General features: G+C 44.1%; 1 protein-coding gene across 2 annotated transcripts in view; it reads left to right on the top strand.

Annotated features, from left to right (window-relative positions):
* Window positions 1-17412, top strand: part of Astn1 (astrotactin 1) — a 299981-nt gene that overhangs the window by 266868 nt on the left and 15701 nt on the right. For both annotated transcript variants that reach the window (XM_090340377.1, XM_090340378.1), the window contains exons 17-20: window positions 3466-3734; window positions 7584-7717; window positions 11607-11758; window positions 13032-13167. In XM_090340377.1, coding sequence (XP_090196503.1) covers window positions 3466-3734; window positions 7584-7717; window positions 11607-11758; window positions 13032-13167 — 691 coding nt within the window. The remainder of the gene's footprint in view (window positions 1-3465; window positions 3735-7583; window positions 7718-11606; window positions 11759-13031; window positions 13168-17412) is intronic.

Genomic DNA, 17412 nt, shown 5'->3' on the forward strand with positions numbered 1-17412 from the left:
GTTAACTACAATCCAGGTTAACTATTCCTCTAACTTGTAAGAAAGCTATTTGTCACCAGTCATAGACAAGAGCCTCACGGGAGAGCAGTGGGCTCAATTCTGCCAACAGAGATGGTGGAGGGAGGGGGTCCCACTGGGCATTCTTTATCAGAAGGTGACATTGCTACCTTATACTCTGGAGATCTTTACTGTAGCTTATTTCTGTTGTCCAGAGACATAGAAACAGAGCCTTTGTTTTACTAAGAGACAACGTATAAATACCTAGCACAATTCTACTCAGAGTGCAGAGGGAGTGTAGAGGACAGAAAGTCCTCAAGAACTGGCAGTGGAACCGTTGAACCAGAAGCAAATAGTCAGTCAACCCTCCCTGCAGCTCTCCACCCATAAACCTCTCCACCACCAACTCCAACAGAGGAGAAACTCAGAGCAAATGTCTCAAAAGCTCAAAGCAAGATTAGAGGCCCCTGAAGCTTTTAGGACCCGAGCTACTCTTTCATTGGATGCAGCTGTGATGGTTGTAGGCGTTCTCTTTGGGCAAAGGAGATTTATCTGGCTTTCACCACTAGTCTCTATCATTTAAAGGAGTATTTCCCCAGAGTATCCTTAACTGCACATAGAAAATGCATTTTCTCTTAGAAAAATCTCTCTCTCACACACATTTCTATTCTTCACAGAAACGTGAACAGGTGGCTTTGGAGAGATCATTGCTCATCAATTCTGGGTAAATCCAGCTGTCTTGTAGATGCCATTCCAGAGAACTAAATGGATCATGGGTCTTGGCCTCCTGCAGGGACCTTGCATTGGATAGGAAGTTAACTATTTTCAGGTGACAGAAAATAGGATTCTGAATTAGAATTTGGTGGATATATATATATATATACATACATATATGTATTTCCACCAAGTCCTCCTTTGCCTGTATTTCGACTCTCTAGTCTTGCTGAGCATCTCAGGCTAAGGGGTATTGACAAAGACTGGTTGCATCTTGATTTAATTGGGATATCAGGAAGACAGCAATGAGGGGAGCGACCCCTAAAATGTACAGCAATTACAAACCTAATGATGTCCTCCCGAGGACAGTCTGTGGCTGTGGAGGCAGTGCCCCCTCATGGCATCATTTGTTTTGCAGGATGGGGCATCCCAGGCAGTTACTAAGGAGGGCTTCTGGGTACTTCAGTAAATTTGCAGCATGCTTCCTCTGTATGAGGTATTCTTAAAGAGGTTTTGTATTTTCTTTCCTAATTCTTGTGTTGCCTTAATTATCTTGTCATTATCTTACATCTTTCATTGGGTTTTTCTCCTTAGGATAACTGGTTTTCAATTGTTTCACTCTTTGTCTTTGTTATCTAATTGAAAAAGAAATTATATCTGCACCAAAATTGTTAAAGTCAGATGTTCTGGTTATTCTTTAAGTTTATTTTCCAGGATTTTCCGAAACAACACTCTCTCTCTCTCTCTCTCTCTCTCTCTCTCTCTCTCTCTCTCTCTCTCTCTCTCTCTCTCTCTCTCTCTCTCTCTCTCTCTCTCTCTCTCCTCTCTCTCTCTCTCTCACACACACACACACACACACACACACACACACACACACACACACACACACACACACTGTATTCATTTTTCTGGTTCAATGCTACCATCTAGCGGTCATTTTGAGGAACTTCTTCAGCTTCTGTTTAGATTTGTAACGAAGGGCCTGGTGTAAGGAAAAAAGTCTTCTTTTAAGGTGCAAAGAGCTTATTTAGAGCTGCTGAACCTCCTACCAAGGCTTCCCTGGTAGAATTTCAAAAGTTCAGTTTTGAAAAGGAAAGAGTGCATTTTCCTAGTTTTTGAAAAAGGGAATTTATTAACTTGTTCAGTGACTGAAGAAGTCTGTCCAGAAAGGAAACCAAAGGTCAAAGGACCTCACGAAACCCTTGCATATTCCTGTCCAGTCTGTAAAGCAGTCTGAAGAGAGACCTGCCAAGAACCAGGGACCCTTCACAAATACTGCCTTTCGGGGGAGTAGCTGAACTACAGAGACCTCCGTGTTGTAAAGACCTATCAGTGAGGAAACTGACTTAGGGATCCATTAGATTTTCTGAGCCCCCACACCACCTATTCAGCACCATTAGTCTCATGTTTGGTCAGTGTGGTCCTGCAGTCCCTTTAAAACTCAGAGAGAACATGGGCTCCACTCTGGGTCTATTAGTAAAGAAAACCTAAATGTTAAATACATTATACCCCGTCCTTAGAGTCAGGGAGTGTATCCTCTGTTGTCACACATGGGAGGAGCTGGAGAGGGAACAGCCTGGGTAGACACGCCTCATGACTTTCCCAAATGGGCAAACCAGAAGGGGACTCGCAGGAGCCCCTGGGACATCACGGGGAAAGAAGTCTTTTAGAAAGTTGATGAGTCGTGCCTCCTAGTCACTTTCTGGAACCACTTTGCAAAGCCTTCCAGCCAGTTCACCCCAAGATTTGGCTCATCAAGTCCTACATTCTTGATGAGTCTTAGAGACCAGAACGAATGCGCTGTGCATGGCCTGTGGTTGCCAGAGCACAGCAGTGTCTCTGAAACCATTTCCTGCCTGGGACAGCCACTGGGCCAAAAGGACTTCAGAAACCCAGCGCTTCTTTTCATCCTCAGGCACCAACATGAGCATTGACTAGTCAAAAGGAGAACCATGAGGAGGGGGAAGAGACGTGCTGTGTTCTTTTGGGAACAACCCTGTTTTCTTTAATTGCTATTTATATCACCCGAAGTAGACTATTAGAGTCTCTAGCTACCTTTGACTCATCAAACAAGAGTACAAATCTTTTTGGGAAAGTCTGAATTCTTCCCCATTTCTAACGTACACACCTAACGCCGAAAAGTCCTCTCTTCCTCCCAGACCTCAAAGCAGAAATCTGAACAAAGAAATGGATTCAGATCTCAGAACATACAAGCTGTGTGACTCTCCGACAATTGCTTTTATTTGCCTTGTCTATTAAGGGACTGTAAGGACAGAATTCTCAGCTTGTAATGGTTAAAGGAGAGGTCAAATCCATCTCACTTTGTAGTTTATTGCATGTTAGTGGGAGTTGTGGTTGAGATTCAGATGCTGTGTGCCAGCCCTATGTGTGCATCTTCATGGAGATGCTAGACAGTCTTCAGTTTATGTATTAAAAACCAGTCATGGGACAGTTGTGGTCAGTATGGTGTGCCTGCTTGGTGACAGGCAAACACACAGATTCTGTGGGCATCACCCTCTGGTGGATGAGGCAGGCTCATGGTTCTGAGGAAAGAACCAAGTCTCACACTGGGCATGGCCCTTTCCAACTCCAACTGTGGCTGGAAGGATGTGCCCCACATCCAGTGTGGTGTGGATTCACACTGCGACCCTTCAGCCACACTTGCTAACCCCTCAGACACCAGAACTCAGGCCTGAGAGCCATCCTTGTTGTCTCACCTCCCTGACGCTTCCCTTTTCATCTTGCATTTGACAGGCAACTCCCCTTCGGATGAATCTGAGGAGCGGGAAAGAGACTCCAAGGTGCTGACATTCCCAGAATACATCGCTAGCCTGTCAGACTCTGGCACCAAGCGCATGGCAGCCGGAGTCCGAATGGAGTGCCAGAGCAAAGGGCGATGTACCTCTTCATGTCCCCTGTGTCACGTGACATCCAGCCCTGACACCCCTGCAGAGCCAGTCCTGCTGGAGGTCACCAGAGCAGCCCCCGTCTATGAACTGGTGACCAACAACCAGACCCAAAGGGTAAGAGGCCTGGTTAGAAATGTTTGGTTGCCTAAACCAGGCACCTAGCTTTCTTGGACTAACATATTTGCTTATCAAGTCAAATGAACACACCTAGGAAGACCTATAGTAATATGATTTAACAGTTGTAGCTTAATGGCTTGTGGCGTCTTTGAGCATAAAGGGGGGATAGGTAGACAGCACAGTATTTGTGATCTGAAATCACTGTCAACCCTCCTGTCTAAGGGGGCTGAGGTAGGAGAGGCGAGCTCAACTTGGTCTCAGTCTTGTTGGCCTGGGAATCGGGCCACCTCCTCTTATTGATCAACCTGCAGCTAACGCTGGACCCTGCTGTAGTTGGGCCAGCTGGATCTGCACTAGGGACACATGGATATCATGTCCCCAGCTTCAAGGGCCTTCCTTCTCTTATGGCCAGAGGCTCTAAAAACAAAGCACCTCATCCACGCAGATCTTTGCTTTCGCTCGCCTCTCCAGCCATGCCTCCTTTCCTATCCTAGCAGTATCAAGAGAAGGGAATGGATCCAGAGGATAAGGGAACAATGAGGCAGAGGCAGGGATTGTCCATTTCCTAGCTCTCTGACCTCCTCAAGGGCATCGCCACACATAATAACAACAATCATTGTGATTGCAAGGTTAATGACAGATCTCCAAGGATTGGACTTCTGAGCCGGTAAGCATAGCAGTTTAGGAACAAGACAGCTTACTTGATGAGCATGTCCATCCAGGTGGGGTGATAATTGCTTTCTCTTTTCTCTTTGAAGAGACACCTGGTGTGTCACAGTTTGTTTCAGAAGTATTGTTCCAACAGGAGGGATTTTGCTGCGTGTATGTGTGTGTGTGTATGTATGTGTGTGTGTTTCTCTCACCTACCCCCCCTTACCACAGATGTTTCAATGAATGTTTGAAATTACACACACACACATATATATATGCATATATATATAGACAGAGAGGGGGGGAACCGAAAGAATATTTGTCTCCAAGGCCCACATATTTCACTTGAGTTTGATAATCATGGGAGGAAAGTGAGCACCAAGGCAAGAGGCTGGATCGGAAAATAGAAGGGTGTGGATTTCTGTGAAGACCCAGAGTTACAGTGATAAAGGCAAGTTCCAGCCCTCGTCTTGCCCACTTGACTCCTGTTCTTGCCCAAGGCTTCTGGAGCTCATAACCCAAGATTTTCTATGCCACTTGCTTGAGTTCAGTGGGTTCAGATTATTCACTGCAATCTTGCTAGGTGTTCAGCGCGTAAAGCTGGAAGACAGGGAAGAGCTTGGTGAGAGAAGAGGTGTGCCTGCCATGGGGGCCAATCTCAGATCTTCCCTTTTGCTCTGTACCATGGGCAGGTGGAGTGAGGATTTTCTTCTTTTTCCATTGGAATCCCTTTGCTGCTTTCATTGTCATTTTTTTTGGAAGGAGGGAGGGTGGTTCCACATGGGAGAGAAAATATACAATACCACCTGTCTTTTACGACTAGCTTATTTCTATTAATGTGATGTTCTTTTTTCAAAAATAAAAACTCTTAATTTTTATTGTAAAGGTGATATACAGAGGTGTTATAGCCATATAAGTCAGGTAATGAGTACATTTCCTTTTGAATAATGTCACCTCCTCCCTCATTTTTTCCCAGTGAATATGATGTCCTATTTCCTGCAAAGGGCAAGATTTTATGCTTCTTTATGGCTGAATGATGTCTTTCCCTTAGAGTCTGTTTGTGAGTGCCTTCCAGCTCCTCCTGTGACCATGCACCTTTCCTTTTAGAGCCCTTACCATGAACCTGAGGTTCAGACACTCACATCACTCTGGCCAGTCCATTTATTATCTGGTCACAAAATGTATGCCAACAGGACACATGTCATGTGTCATCACAATCTTAATGCTTAGTACAGGAAGTGGTATCCCACAGGTGCTTTGCAAATAAGTCTTGACTGGACTCTCATAGGCACTGGGTGCTTTTGTTTCTGGTCTATGGGTGGGGGAGAAAGAACCGATCAGTTTTTCTATGTTTTTAAAGAAAGTATCTCTTTATTTGGATCTGGTTCTGTCTGTCAGACTTTGCATAAAGTGAGCACCTCACTGAGAGGCACAGTAATTAAAAGCATTCGAGAGGAAGAGCCTGTGATGCTCAGTGACTCATGGTGAACTCTCGTCCTAGCACTGCCCCTTTGCTAGCTTATGAGGCTGAGAAAGTCAACCAATGCCTCTGGCTCAGAATCCTCCACTATATATCATGATTGCATCATTTGCCCAAGTGTTAGCCTCTAAAGAGCCCTTATAAATCATAAAACTCTACACAAATCATAGTTATAACCAAGAGTGGAGTCCTGCTTTCCAGAGGTAGCAAATCTGAAGTGGGCATTTGGTAAGGACTCTAATTCCAAATCTTTTGATCACAGGTAGGCTAGGACATCCTGAAAGCATTCTGAAGAAAAGGACATTGCCTTTCCATTCAGAGATATGGATTTCTATAGAATTGTCTCTTTCCTTCCCTGCTTTTCTCCCCCCCAACCTCCATGATTCTATTTCTTCTCTTCTTCTACTCCCCTCCTCTCTCTTTCCCTCATTTCCTCTCCTATTTCTTCTTTTCTGGGACAGTTAAGTTTTGTTTCTCTGATTTGCCACTTAGGTGTGGGTATGATGACAATGAAATGGAGAAGAAAATCTTCAGGGAAAGCTGAAGTTGTCCAATGACGAGAGAAAGAGAGAGAGAGAGAGAGAGAGAGAGAGAGAGAGAGAGAGAGAGAGAGAGAGAGAGAGAGAGAGAGAGAGGGGGGGGGGCAGGGAGAGGGAGAGGGAGAGAGAAAGGGTGGGGAGCGCTCTGAGTTTGGCTACCTCCTGCTATGGCCACCTGTCTGGGTTAAGGCAGCAGGGCCCCAGGGCCCCAGTGCACTCCGTCAGACTCCCCTGTTTCACCTAGAATTTGCTCCCATCATAGTTCTCTTATCTCAGCTGCTTAACTTCATCCTTTATTCACTAGAAGGTCACATTCTCTGTGAAATCACCCATTGTGAGGGATTGTACCACACCTGATCATTTTCACAAGGTTCCACATAAGACCTGACCCTGACAATCAATGACAATAATAATCGCTCAACTTTATCAATGACGAAGGTGCACTCGATACCATGCACAGTTTATTTCACCTGGCAAAGGTTTATTTCATTTAATTGTTACCTACCACTATTAAGAAAGTGCTAATTTTATCCTCTTTTAATCATTGAGAAAATTCTGCTTGGCAGTGATTGAACTGCTGAGGTTCTCAACCAGACCAGACTGACCAGAGCCCAGCCCCAACCCTTTGTGTCACACAGCTCTTTCCCCAGCATGTTCTTCTACTAAGAAAGCGGCACTCTCTGCCCAATCACAGCCCGAGGTGGAGCTGTAAAAATATTGCAAGTAGGTTATAAAGTACACCACAGGCGCATGATGGAAACATAGGGCAGGATGGAGCAGGCAGATAAGGATGCTTACAGTATTTGAGGAAAGTCAAAGCGCCGATGAGCTAAAAGAAAAGTAGTAAAGGACAAGCCATCCAGACACCTGACTCACTACTTTGCTTCCACAATATGGGATGGTGCAGTATAATATAGGGGAGATGGAAGGAAGAAGATCTAATTCCAGGGTGGCTGCTCCTCACCTCAATGATAAATTGTTATGCTAAAGGGAAAGGGACTCCCCAGAGCTTCTATCAGACTCCAGTTCCCCAGAAACCATTCTCTTGGTTAAGAATTTTAGAGAAACAACAACCAAACACATTAACATGATCCTAGAACCTTCTGTGTAGAAGTCACTGAGGGAGGAGCCAGCCTTGCATTCTTGACACTCACTACCCATTGTTCTCTTGTGCAGCTCTTACAAGAGGCCACCATGAGCTCTCTGTGGTGCTCAGGGACTGGAGATGTCATTGAGGACTGGTGTCGCTGTGACTCCACTGCCTTTGGATCGGATGGCCTCCCCACCTGTGCACCTCTCCCACAGCCTGTGTATGGTCCCTTCTCTTCCTGTGTGTCTCACTCAGACCCACCCTGGAAAACACTACTGAGCCACGATTGGTCAGAAAGAAGAGCATGGAGCAGTACCTGCCTTTGGGGCATTTCTAATCTATTCTACATTGTTAGAGTCAAAGAAATAGTATGACATGCCAGGCGCAGGTCACTCACAGTTGTAATCCTAGCAACTTAGAAGATTGAGATCTGAGGATCCTGGTTCAAAGCTGGCCAGGGCAAGAAAATCTTTGAGACTGTTATCTCTGATCAGTCACAGAAAAAGCCAAAAGTGGTAAAGTAGATCAAGTGGTAGAGCACTGGCCTTGAGCATAAAGGAGCCCGGGGACAGTGCCTAGGCCCAGGGTTCAAATCCCAGGACTGGCAAAAAGAAAAAGAAAAAGAAAGATACTAGTGTGGCAAACTTTATTGATATTTGAAGAGAATGTGAAGGAGAGTGATTGGCTCACTCTAGATTTGGGCAACTGTTAGGTATATCTTGAGGAAGATAGTGAATGAATGTCTTTATGAAGGAGGAAAAGGAAAGCACGATGAGAAAGGTGGTGGGGTAATAGTATCATTGCAGTGGTGGAAGTTAGTTAGAAATACTTAGTGAGAACTTAAAAGAATCCAAAACAATACTGCCTTTCAAATTCTTCCTGGATGCCAGACATTGTATGGAGCTGGTAGGTACTGTCATTCCCCTCTAGATGTAATAGAAAAGGAAATGGGATCAAATGGATTTAGTGGGGTTTTTTTGTTCTGTTTTATTTTGTTTTGTTTCTAACTTGGTAACGCTAGAAGCAGATCCATGGCTGCAGCTCGTTTTCAGCCCTTATGACATGGAAGCAAAACTGGGAAATGATGCAGAATAGAACCAAAAGGGTGAGAGGGCTGATTAACCATGGGAACAAGAAAGAAGCTGAAAATGGACTTATGGCTTATGATCTGGGTGGCTTGGAAGAGGAGTCGGTCCAGTGGAGAAAGAAAGCTGGTGAATTTGAGGAGAAGGCCAGCTCATTTGGATGTTCCTGAGAAGTGTCATGGCATCAGTCTATAGAGAGTTAGTGAGCAGAGAGAAAGATAGAAACCTACAGGAAATAAAATGTAGGAGTCAGAAGATTTCTGTCAATGCCAAAGAACTAGGAGACAGAATCACAGCCACGTGCCAGGTTGCTACAGAACCATGTAAGGACAGTGAGGATCACGATGGGGACAGGGTATCTGCATCTGAGTGGTAGAGAAGATGAAGTACCACAAAAGTGCTTAGTTTTTTTTTGTTGTTGTTGGGTTTTTTTGTTTTTTTCATCTCAAGAGAAAATGAAACAGAACAGACCAAGATGAGGCCAAGGCTTGGATCAGAAACCTAGCTTTTCCTCTCATATGATATCTGCTTTAGGAGTGAGGCCAGAAAATTATTGTGTCCATGAAGGAGGGCTGGTAGGCCAAGCTGGTGGCATATGACCCTCAGGGATTAGGAAGACAAAGAAAGCCCAAAGCAAGTAATAGGACCTGCCAATACTAGAAGGCTGACTAAGCAGAGTAAGACTGTCAAGAGGACATGGCAGGGGAAGACTACCCTCTAGCCTGCTTCATGAAGATGTGGCTGGAACCCAAAGAGCCATGACAGAACAAGAAGAAAATGGAGAGAATGGAAAACACAGTAGAGTATCATCACTGCATGCCAATGTCTTCTCTTGTCTCATGTCTCTCTTCTCTATGTACATGATTTTAGCTCTGTCAACTCTACATTGCTTCTTGCTTTTTCAAGTCATAACTTGAACCTCTGGAGTAAAAGCAAACTACATTCATCATTAGTAAAAAGCTTATTCAGTTAGTAAAAATAAGAAAATCCACTAGTCTAACAGCTGCTATTAAATTGACTCCCAGGTGAGAAAGTGACCTGTTCATAGATGAGGACTTGAGTGTTATTTAAACATGACAGTTCAGACATGATATCTGTTTTGAAGCCTGAATGTACTAAATCCCATAGCTTATGATCAAGTTGAATTAAAGTTACAAATACAGGAAATACTTACTAAGGACTTCACTTTTCTTGTCAACATTGATCAATTCCTTCAGCAAAGGACCTGAGTTGCTTCCATTTTAATTGGTAGTTGGAAAGAGAAGGGGGAGTCTAATTTTACACAAATCCATGTGTGAACTCTTCTACACGCTTTTATTTCCCAGTAGAGGCTGTCTTAAGCTTATAGTTTCATAGAACTTGAGTTCTCAGAAGGCTTAGTTCTTTACCAAAGCTCCCCAATTTTATTTTATTTTTTAACTTCAAAATAGCATTCTGCATATGTCTCTAATTAATGAATTTGTCAATATCCACACTGTTCTGGGTCTCTGCCACCCTAATTTCATATGCAAACTATGTGCTCCTTTATGGGAGCCCCAGGCAAGAGAGCATATGTTTTCTATTGTTTTCCTACTGGCTGAACTCCTTCCTTTTGCTACCACAAGATCCCATGATTTCTTGTTGAAGTTCATATCATATGTGCAGTTGCATATTTCTATTATTCACTAAGCTGCATAAATGACAGGGCATAGGCTAAGCTTGTGAACTACTATAGTCCTAAGGTCCAACCTAGCCTTACAATCAAGAGCCACTTCATCCATGCTTGCTGAATTGAGACTTCACACCGCAAGTGGTCTGGTGTGATCCAGCCAAGCAATGGTTCCCTTGTGATTCTGAGGACCAATGGGAAGCACCTTTGAGGAGAAAGTAGGAAGATTTTGCATGGCAGATACTTATTAAATAAAGGTACCAAGGATGAAGGTGAGTGGCCGAGTTGCTGACAAGAGCGATAGACTTAAATGAGGAGGATCTGGGAAAAGACTCCAAATCCAGTGCTCTAGGGGAGAAATGGGAAATTGGAATGAAGCGAGAAATCTGAGAGCTACATACAAGAACTCAGACCAAGACTGAAAATGGAAACTAGTTGGCCAATTAGGATAAACCACACCAGGGGCTGTCAGGAAAGATTACTCCGTCTCTACAGGGCACAAAGACGTATGAGGTGGCAAAGCCAAACCGTGCTCCGGATGGACATCTTGTAAAGAATGAGAAGACACTGAACCGGGGAAAACAAATAGGGATTGAAATCAGGAATCCAAATAGTCATAGAAACCCAAGAGAAAGGCAGAAACAAAACCAGAAACTGAGCAGCAGGACATCACCCCAAGTTGAACTGGACACGTGGCCAACCTTCCCCAGCCCAGTAAGATCCCTATTGCACATTCCTTCCAAGTAGAGCCTCTTCCAAGGCCCCGCCTGCCGATGGTCTGGGGAAGAAGCCACCACATCTCTAGCAAGTGGGAGAGTGGGGGTGGTTAGTTACGCCGTTGGTTATGGAGCTTAACTAACTGTACTCATGAACATAAGATTCTCTTGGACACTACCATCAGCAGGCTATTTTATGGCCAATACACACATATCCTCTTAATACTGCTCAAGAGAAAAAATCCAGAAATGGTTTTAAATCCATTAAAAAAAAAGTCTGAGTGCTAGTGGCTCAGGCCTGTTACCTTAGCCACTCATGAAGCTGATATCTGAGGATCTCTGGTCAATGCTCACCTTAGCCTTGAGCAAAAGAGCTCAGGGACAGAGCCCAGGTCCTGAATTCAAGTCCCATGACTGACAAAAAAAAAAGACAAAATAAAAAAAAGACTGATCCAAGAAGCCTGTTCCCTGACTTGTGTAACATACATTCATTAGTCTCTAACAAGCACTTAAATGCATAGATCTTATGAGATCATGGGGTCCCAGGGAAAGAACGAGGGTCTCAGATGAATTACCTTAGTAAGCCATTAAGAAAAATTTACAATGTAATAATGGCCCAGGTGGTCAGTCCTCACTCAGGTTTCTCCCTGTCTCCCTCAGGCTAAGACTCTCCACCGTTTACGAGCCCAGCAGCACACTCGTGGTCCTGGAGTGGGAACATTCGGAGCCACCCATTGGGGTGCAGATTGTGGATTATCTCATCCGCCAGGAGAAAGTCACAGACAGGATGGACCACTCCAAAGTGGAGACAGGTGGGCATACCCCTCCCCTAGGCTAGTCTTGATCCAAAGCAGTAAATACCAAGGAAAGAAAGCGCCTCACCACCCAGCTTTGCTTCAGACCCTCATCATCTCAGGGCCCAGCAGAAAGGGAAAAGTGAAGACACATTTCTCTTCCAAACAGCAGCCATCTTGTCCATTTCAGAGACTGGGCTTGGTGAGCATCCCACAGAGCCTTGTTTTGGTTTTGCTTTTCTTTTTGTTTATGAAAGAAGTGTCCATTTCATTGCCTCTAGGCACATCCACAAAGAAACAACAATACAGTACACTAGTTATCCTAGCCCACAATTAGGAAACAATGCTCTGCTAACAACTGCCATGATTACAGGAAAAAAAAATTCTTTTGTTCAAAACCCCCTTCAGGCAAGAGCATGTGCAAATAGTGGTGCTTGCTCCATGCCTTGTCCTAAAGCAAACCCTACTTTTGTCAGGTCCAGCTAGATGAGGGGACCCTGACAGGGATGGAGACACCACTGGAACAACGCTTTATGCCTTATTATCTTACTTTCTATATGTGGAGAAGGTCAACAGCAATAAACCCTGAGACGTAGCCCTAACACGACATCCCCCAAAGGACAGTGCCATGTGCAAGGTCGTTCTGTGTAGATGGCATGGGTGAACCTGTCGTTGGGACCTGGAGATACATGTGACTTCCTCCTGGCATGAAGAGTTGGCCCTTCTGGTTTGCACAGCAGTTGTGCATACGAATGGCAGGGGCCCTGACTAGAGGAGGTGTCCTTGGGCCATGCTAAGAACATTGAATGATTGACAGATATGGGTTGTATGTCTTGCTGTACTTGTTTCTAAATTAACTCTGGACATGTGGTTGTCAATCAGAGAGTTGGCTAAGATAGAATCTTGCTGGGTGCTGGTGGCTACTCTGGAGGTTGAGATTTGAGGATCATGATTCAAAGCCAGCCTAGACAGAAACATCCCTGAAACTTATCTCTGGTTAACCAGAAAAAAAAAGCTGGAAGTGGAGATGTGATTCAAGTGGTAGAATGCCAAAGAAGCCAGGAGATAGAGATAGAGATGGAAATGGAGAAGGAGAGGGAAAGGGAGAGAGATCGCATCGGAGTTCAAGCCGGTACTGGCACCAGAAAAATAATCATAAAAGATCATCCTCTCTATGTCTTCTTTCTGTACTAGGAATTAAAACAAATATTGGGACACATGTGATTTTCATAAATTCTTATTGAGTTGCTCATCTCTTGACCATCACTCATGTTCCCTCATCTCTGGGCAGAAACTGTGCTGAGCTTTGTGGATGACATCATCTCTGGAGCGAAGGCCCCCTGTGCCATGCCATCACAGGTGCCAGACAAGCAGCTCACCACCATCTCTCTCATCATACGATGCCTGGAACCCGACACCATTTACATGTGAGTGGCACACACCTTCCTAGCAATTGCTTACCTGGAAAACCATAAGGCTCTTTCTTGATTCTCTTTTGCTACTTGGGTTCCTTGAGAACTTGGCAAGTCTCTGGAGTCTTATCCCAATCAGTATTATTGAGAACCTTCTTGAATGCTCAAGTACTAGAATAGGTAGGATCTAGAAATATAATAATCCCATCCCTCAAAGGAGATTTCCAAATAGAGGGAAAATATATAAAGGACCACTCTTAACATATGGTGGGGAGGGGGCGGAAATGTGGCTTAGTGGTAGAGTGCTTGCCTAACTAATGCATGGAGCCCTGGGTTCAATTCCTCAATATCACATAAACAGAAAAAGCTGGAAGCGGCACTGTGGCTCAAGTTGTAGAGTGCTAGACTTGAGCAAAAGAAGCTCAGAAACCATGCCCAGATCCTGCGTTCAAGCCCCAGGACTGGCAAAAGAAGTATGGCTGAATGGAAGCAGTATTAGAAACTAAGAACAGGTGGAAGAGAAAATGAGGAAGCAATCCAGTCTAGCTTGAATGGATGCCTTCTTCTGGACTATGTAGACTTCTATAGCTAGGCCACTGTTGAGAAAAAGATACACTAGGCTCAGAAAGAGCTAGGACAACAGTGAAAAGACAGGAAGGGAAGAAACTGGTAATGAAAGACCTGAAACAAATGATGAGTTAAGAGGAATGGAAGAAAACAAGACTGGCAGCACAGATAAAGGCTGTGTGTCAGTGTAGGCTATTCATTCTTTTAAAGAAAGGGTATTACCAAGACCTGTGCTTTAGAAAACTAGCTTCCATGACAATGAAATGATTTATAGAGTTTAGAACTACGCAGCATTTTACTTCACAGAAAATACAGTGAATTATATCATGATGCTAGGAACATCCCATTGTCTCTGTGAACTCCTCCCCATCCCTCCCTGTTCAAAGAACAAAATATCTATAAAGCAGACATAATAGATAACAAAGAGGAGTGACAGGATCTAAGTCATGATGGAAAAATGGGGGAGAGCGCTAAGGCAGGATTCACAGTGATGCAGTTCTGGGACCCTTTGACCCCATCTGTATGAAAAAAATTTTTAACAGTTTACAGATGAGGTCACAGGAAGAGAGTCAAGGTTTCCATAATAAATAATTTCCATTTCTACAAAGAGCTCAAAGATGAAAAGCACTGGTATTTGAGTGGCAGTGATTGTGATGAACTTACATGCTCCAGCTTTAGCAATTCAAATCATAGGGAGAGGAGAACAAGGACCATCTAAGATGAAAAGAAGGCTCAGGAAGGAAGTAAATCAAATGACAGCACTGAGACCAAGGAATGTCTGCTCCTTGAGTGAGGACATCATGATTCACGTCCAATATGTGTCCTCTGTGGAGAGGAGCAGGTGAAAGGAGCACAAATTTGCAAGCACCAACGAGTAACCCGATGCAAAGCCTCTTGCATACCATGAGGCTTATCATTTAGAAATAGGGACTGTGTGTTCATTTCTATCACTAAGTCACAAGTGTTAACTAGGAAGTTCAAAACCCTAGGAACAAGAGTTTGGCACAGTTCGTCATTGAAGAGGGGCACCCATCATCCATTCTAGGATCCTCTGGCTGCTGGCCTGATTTGGCATTTATTTTTCCTAATACAAAGAACTTGTGGCCAATAACTTTTTCCATTCCCACCACCTTTGGTTGTCTTCCAGCGTTCTTCTCCTGTAGCTTGTAAAACACACACTTTCTATCAATCAGTTATCGAACAAGCTAGAGGTGCTTGTTACCAAGGAAGAAACAGCCAAATTCCACAAGGTGGCGCTGCAGCTCACAGGTAGAGGGAGATGGGTGGGGAAGGAGCGTCAAATTGCTCTCTGAAGGATCAGTCAGGGAAGCCTGCACTTCAGTTCACAGTACAGGAAAACAGCCTTCAATTAAGAGTTCAGAACACGTAGGCCCCAAGCTTGGTTTTGTGTCTAACAAGTACTACCCTTCAACTTGCTGTGAGGGAATTCTCTAATACACGAAATGGGAAGGCAGCAGGGGTTGTAAACAATGAGATCTGTGTGTGTGTGTGTGTGTGTGTGTGTGTGTGTGTGTGTGCGTGCGCGTGCGCGCGCACACGCGTGTATTTCATAGTGAGTGAGCCCAGGTTTTCTCTCCAACCTTGTGAGATTGTATTTGTTATACCTATTTTCTAGTTAAGGACACAAAGGACATAGAGGTTTAGCAAGACTGAGTAACATCCCAGACACATATAGCTAGTTGTTTCAAAGAATGTGAACCATGAGTTAGGAACTGAGTCAGGTTTATCGTGGTTTAGCTACATCTGTGGCTTTTTCCCTGACCACTCTCAGTCCTGTGAGGCTCTGGTTGCATCATTTTTCCCCCTAAATTGAAGCACCCTGCTGCCTCCTTGCTTGGGAGTCATGGAGGTGCATTTCAGCCCACTTTTTTTCATTCTTCATTTAATCATTTCATTTATTCCATCAAAGATAGGCTCATGGCTTATACAGAATTAAGAACCCATGAGGAGAAGATCTTAAAGTAGATCTTCATTTTTATGGATTTATTTTAGAGAAGGGAGGTAACCTACCAGTTTTACAGTTGAGTGTTCCTCTAGTACAGCACCTGCCCACAAGATAGATGCTGCCTGTGTAGGCATGAGACAACAGACAGACTGGGAAAACAGGTAGCTGAGTCTTAGAGAGCAGCCTACAGCAAACTCCATGCCTAGAAGAGGAAAACAGGAAAGCACCAGGCAACCCAGCCAGCGCTTGACAGGGCGGTTTGTGATTCTCATGCACATTAAGTTCCAGGCCTTTAAGACCCAGCCCTGGAGCCAGAGCCAGTCTGTATCTGTTCCCACGCACACATGCCCCAATCCGTGTCATCATCACGTTGATAACTACGCATTGAACTTTTGCAGCCGGGTGTCTGGGGAAGGAGCCCAGAAACTTTAGACAGAGCAGTAAATAAGCTCCCTCATGAGCCTTCTGGATTGGGAAGAGGGCTTATCTCTTCTGTCCAGTAATTCCTGCTTAACCCCTGTCCTGTCATCTGAGTGTACAGTGATGGGACCGATGATGCTGATGGTGAGAAGACAAAGCCTTTCTGACCTGACTAAATATGGCATTTCCTCATGTAAACATGCCAAGTGCTCCTGGCCCTTGATAATAAAATAAACTAGCTGCTCGATCTAGGACTCTGGGGGGAGGAGTGGGGACTGGGAGCTAAGATGGCTGGGGAGTGACTCTTCATATCAAGTTGTATCTTTGCTTGGAAGGTTGTGGGAGGCATTTACTTTCCTAATATCTGATAAATATGAAGAAATAAAATACACAATCAAAATAAATGAGAGCTTAGAAACCAAACCTTTTTTGCACTCATTATCCTTTGGAGGAATATGAAAATTGATGGTGGCACAGGCCTCTTTGTGTAGCTTAGGATTAGATGCCATGCAGTCAGAGAAGTGGGCAAGCTGGGAGTGAGTTGGTGATTTGATATCATCCCAGGAACACAGAGAAAGAGTCCCTCTGGCTTCTCTCTTGGTACCTGAGCCTTGGAACATGGTTCTATCAGATTCCAGGAAAGTTTTATGGAATAATGGGCTTTCATAGCCTAGGAGAAGTGCCTTCACTGTTCTGGCAGGTGAACTCATGTAACCTATCAGTGCTCAGTAACCTTTCGACGTCCAAGGCCTTGCTCAAAGTCCTGTAAGTCATCAAGAAAAGACAAAGCAAGGTGACAAAGAAGGATCCAACTTTAGTTTTCTGCAGGTGCTTAACTAGTTCTGCCAACATCACTTGTTGAAGAGGCTGTCTTTCTTCCATTCTAATTTTTGGCTCCCTTGTCAAAGATTAGGTGGCCATAGGTCTGTGGTTTACTATCTGGGTCCTCAGTTCTATTCCATTGGTCTTCAGGCCTGTTCTTGTGCCAGTACCAAGCTGTTTTGATTATTATAGCTCTGTAATAGAGTCTAACGCTTGATATTGAAATTCCTCCTGTGCTGTTCTTTCTGCTAAGAAGTGTTTTTGCTATATGGGGTCTTTTATTATTCCATATGAAATTTTGGATTGCCTCTTCTATTTCTTTAAAGAATGACATTGGGATATTGATGGGTATTGCACTGAATTTGTAGATAGCCCTTGGCAAGATTGTCATTTTCACGATGTTGATTCTTCCAATCCAGGAGCATGTGAGGTTTTTCCATTTCCTCAATTCTGCTTTAATTTCCCTTTTCAGGGTTTTAAAGTTT

This window comes from Megascapheus bottae, chromosome 10, assembly GCF_031878675.1.
Source record: "Megascapheus bottae isolate mThoBot1 chromosome 10, mThoBot2.hap1, whole genome shotgun sequence".
Taxonomy (NCBI): Eukaryota; Metazoa; Chordata; class Mammalia; order Rodentia; family Geomyidae; genus Megascapheus; species Megascapheus bottae.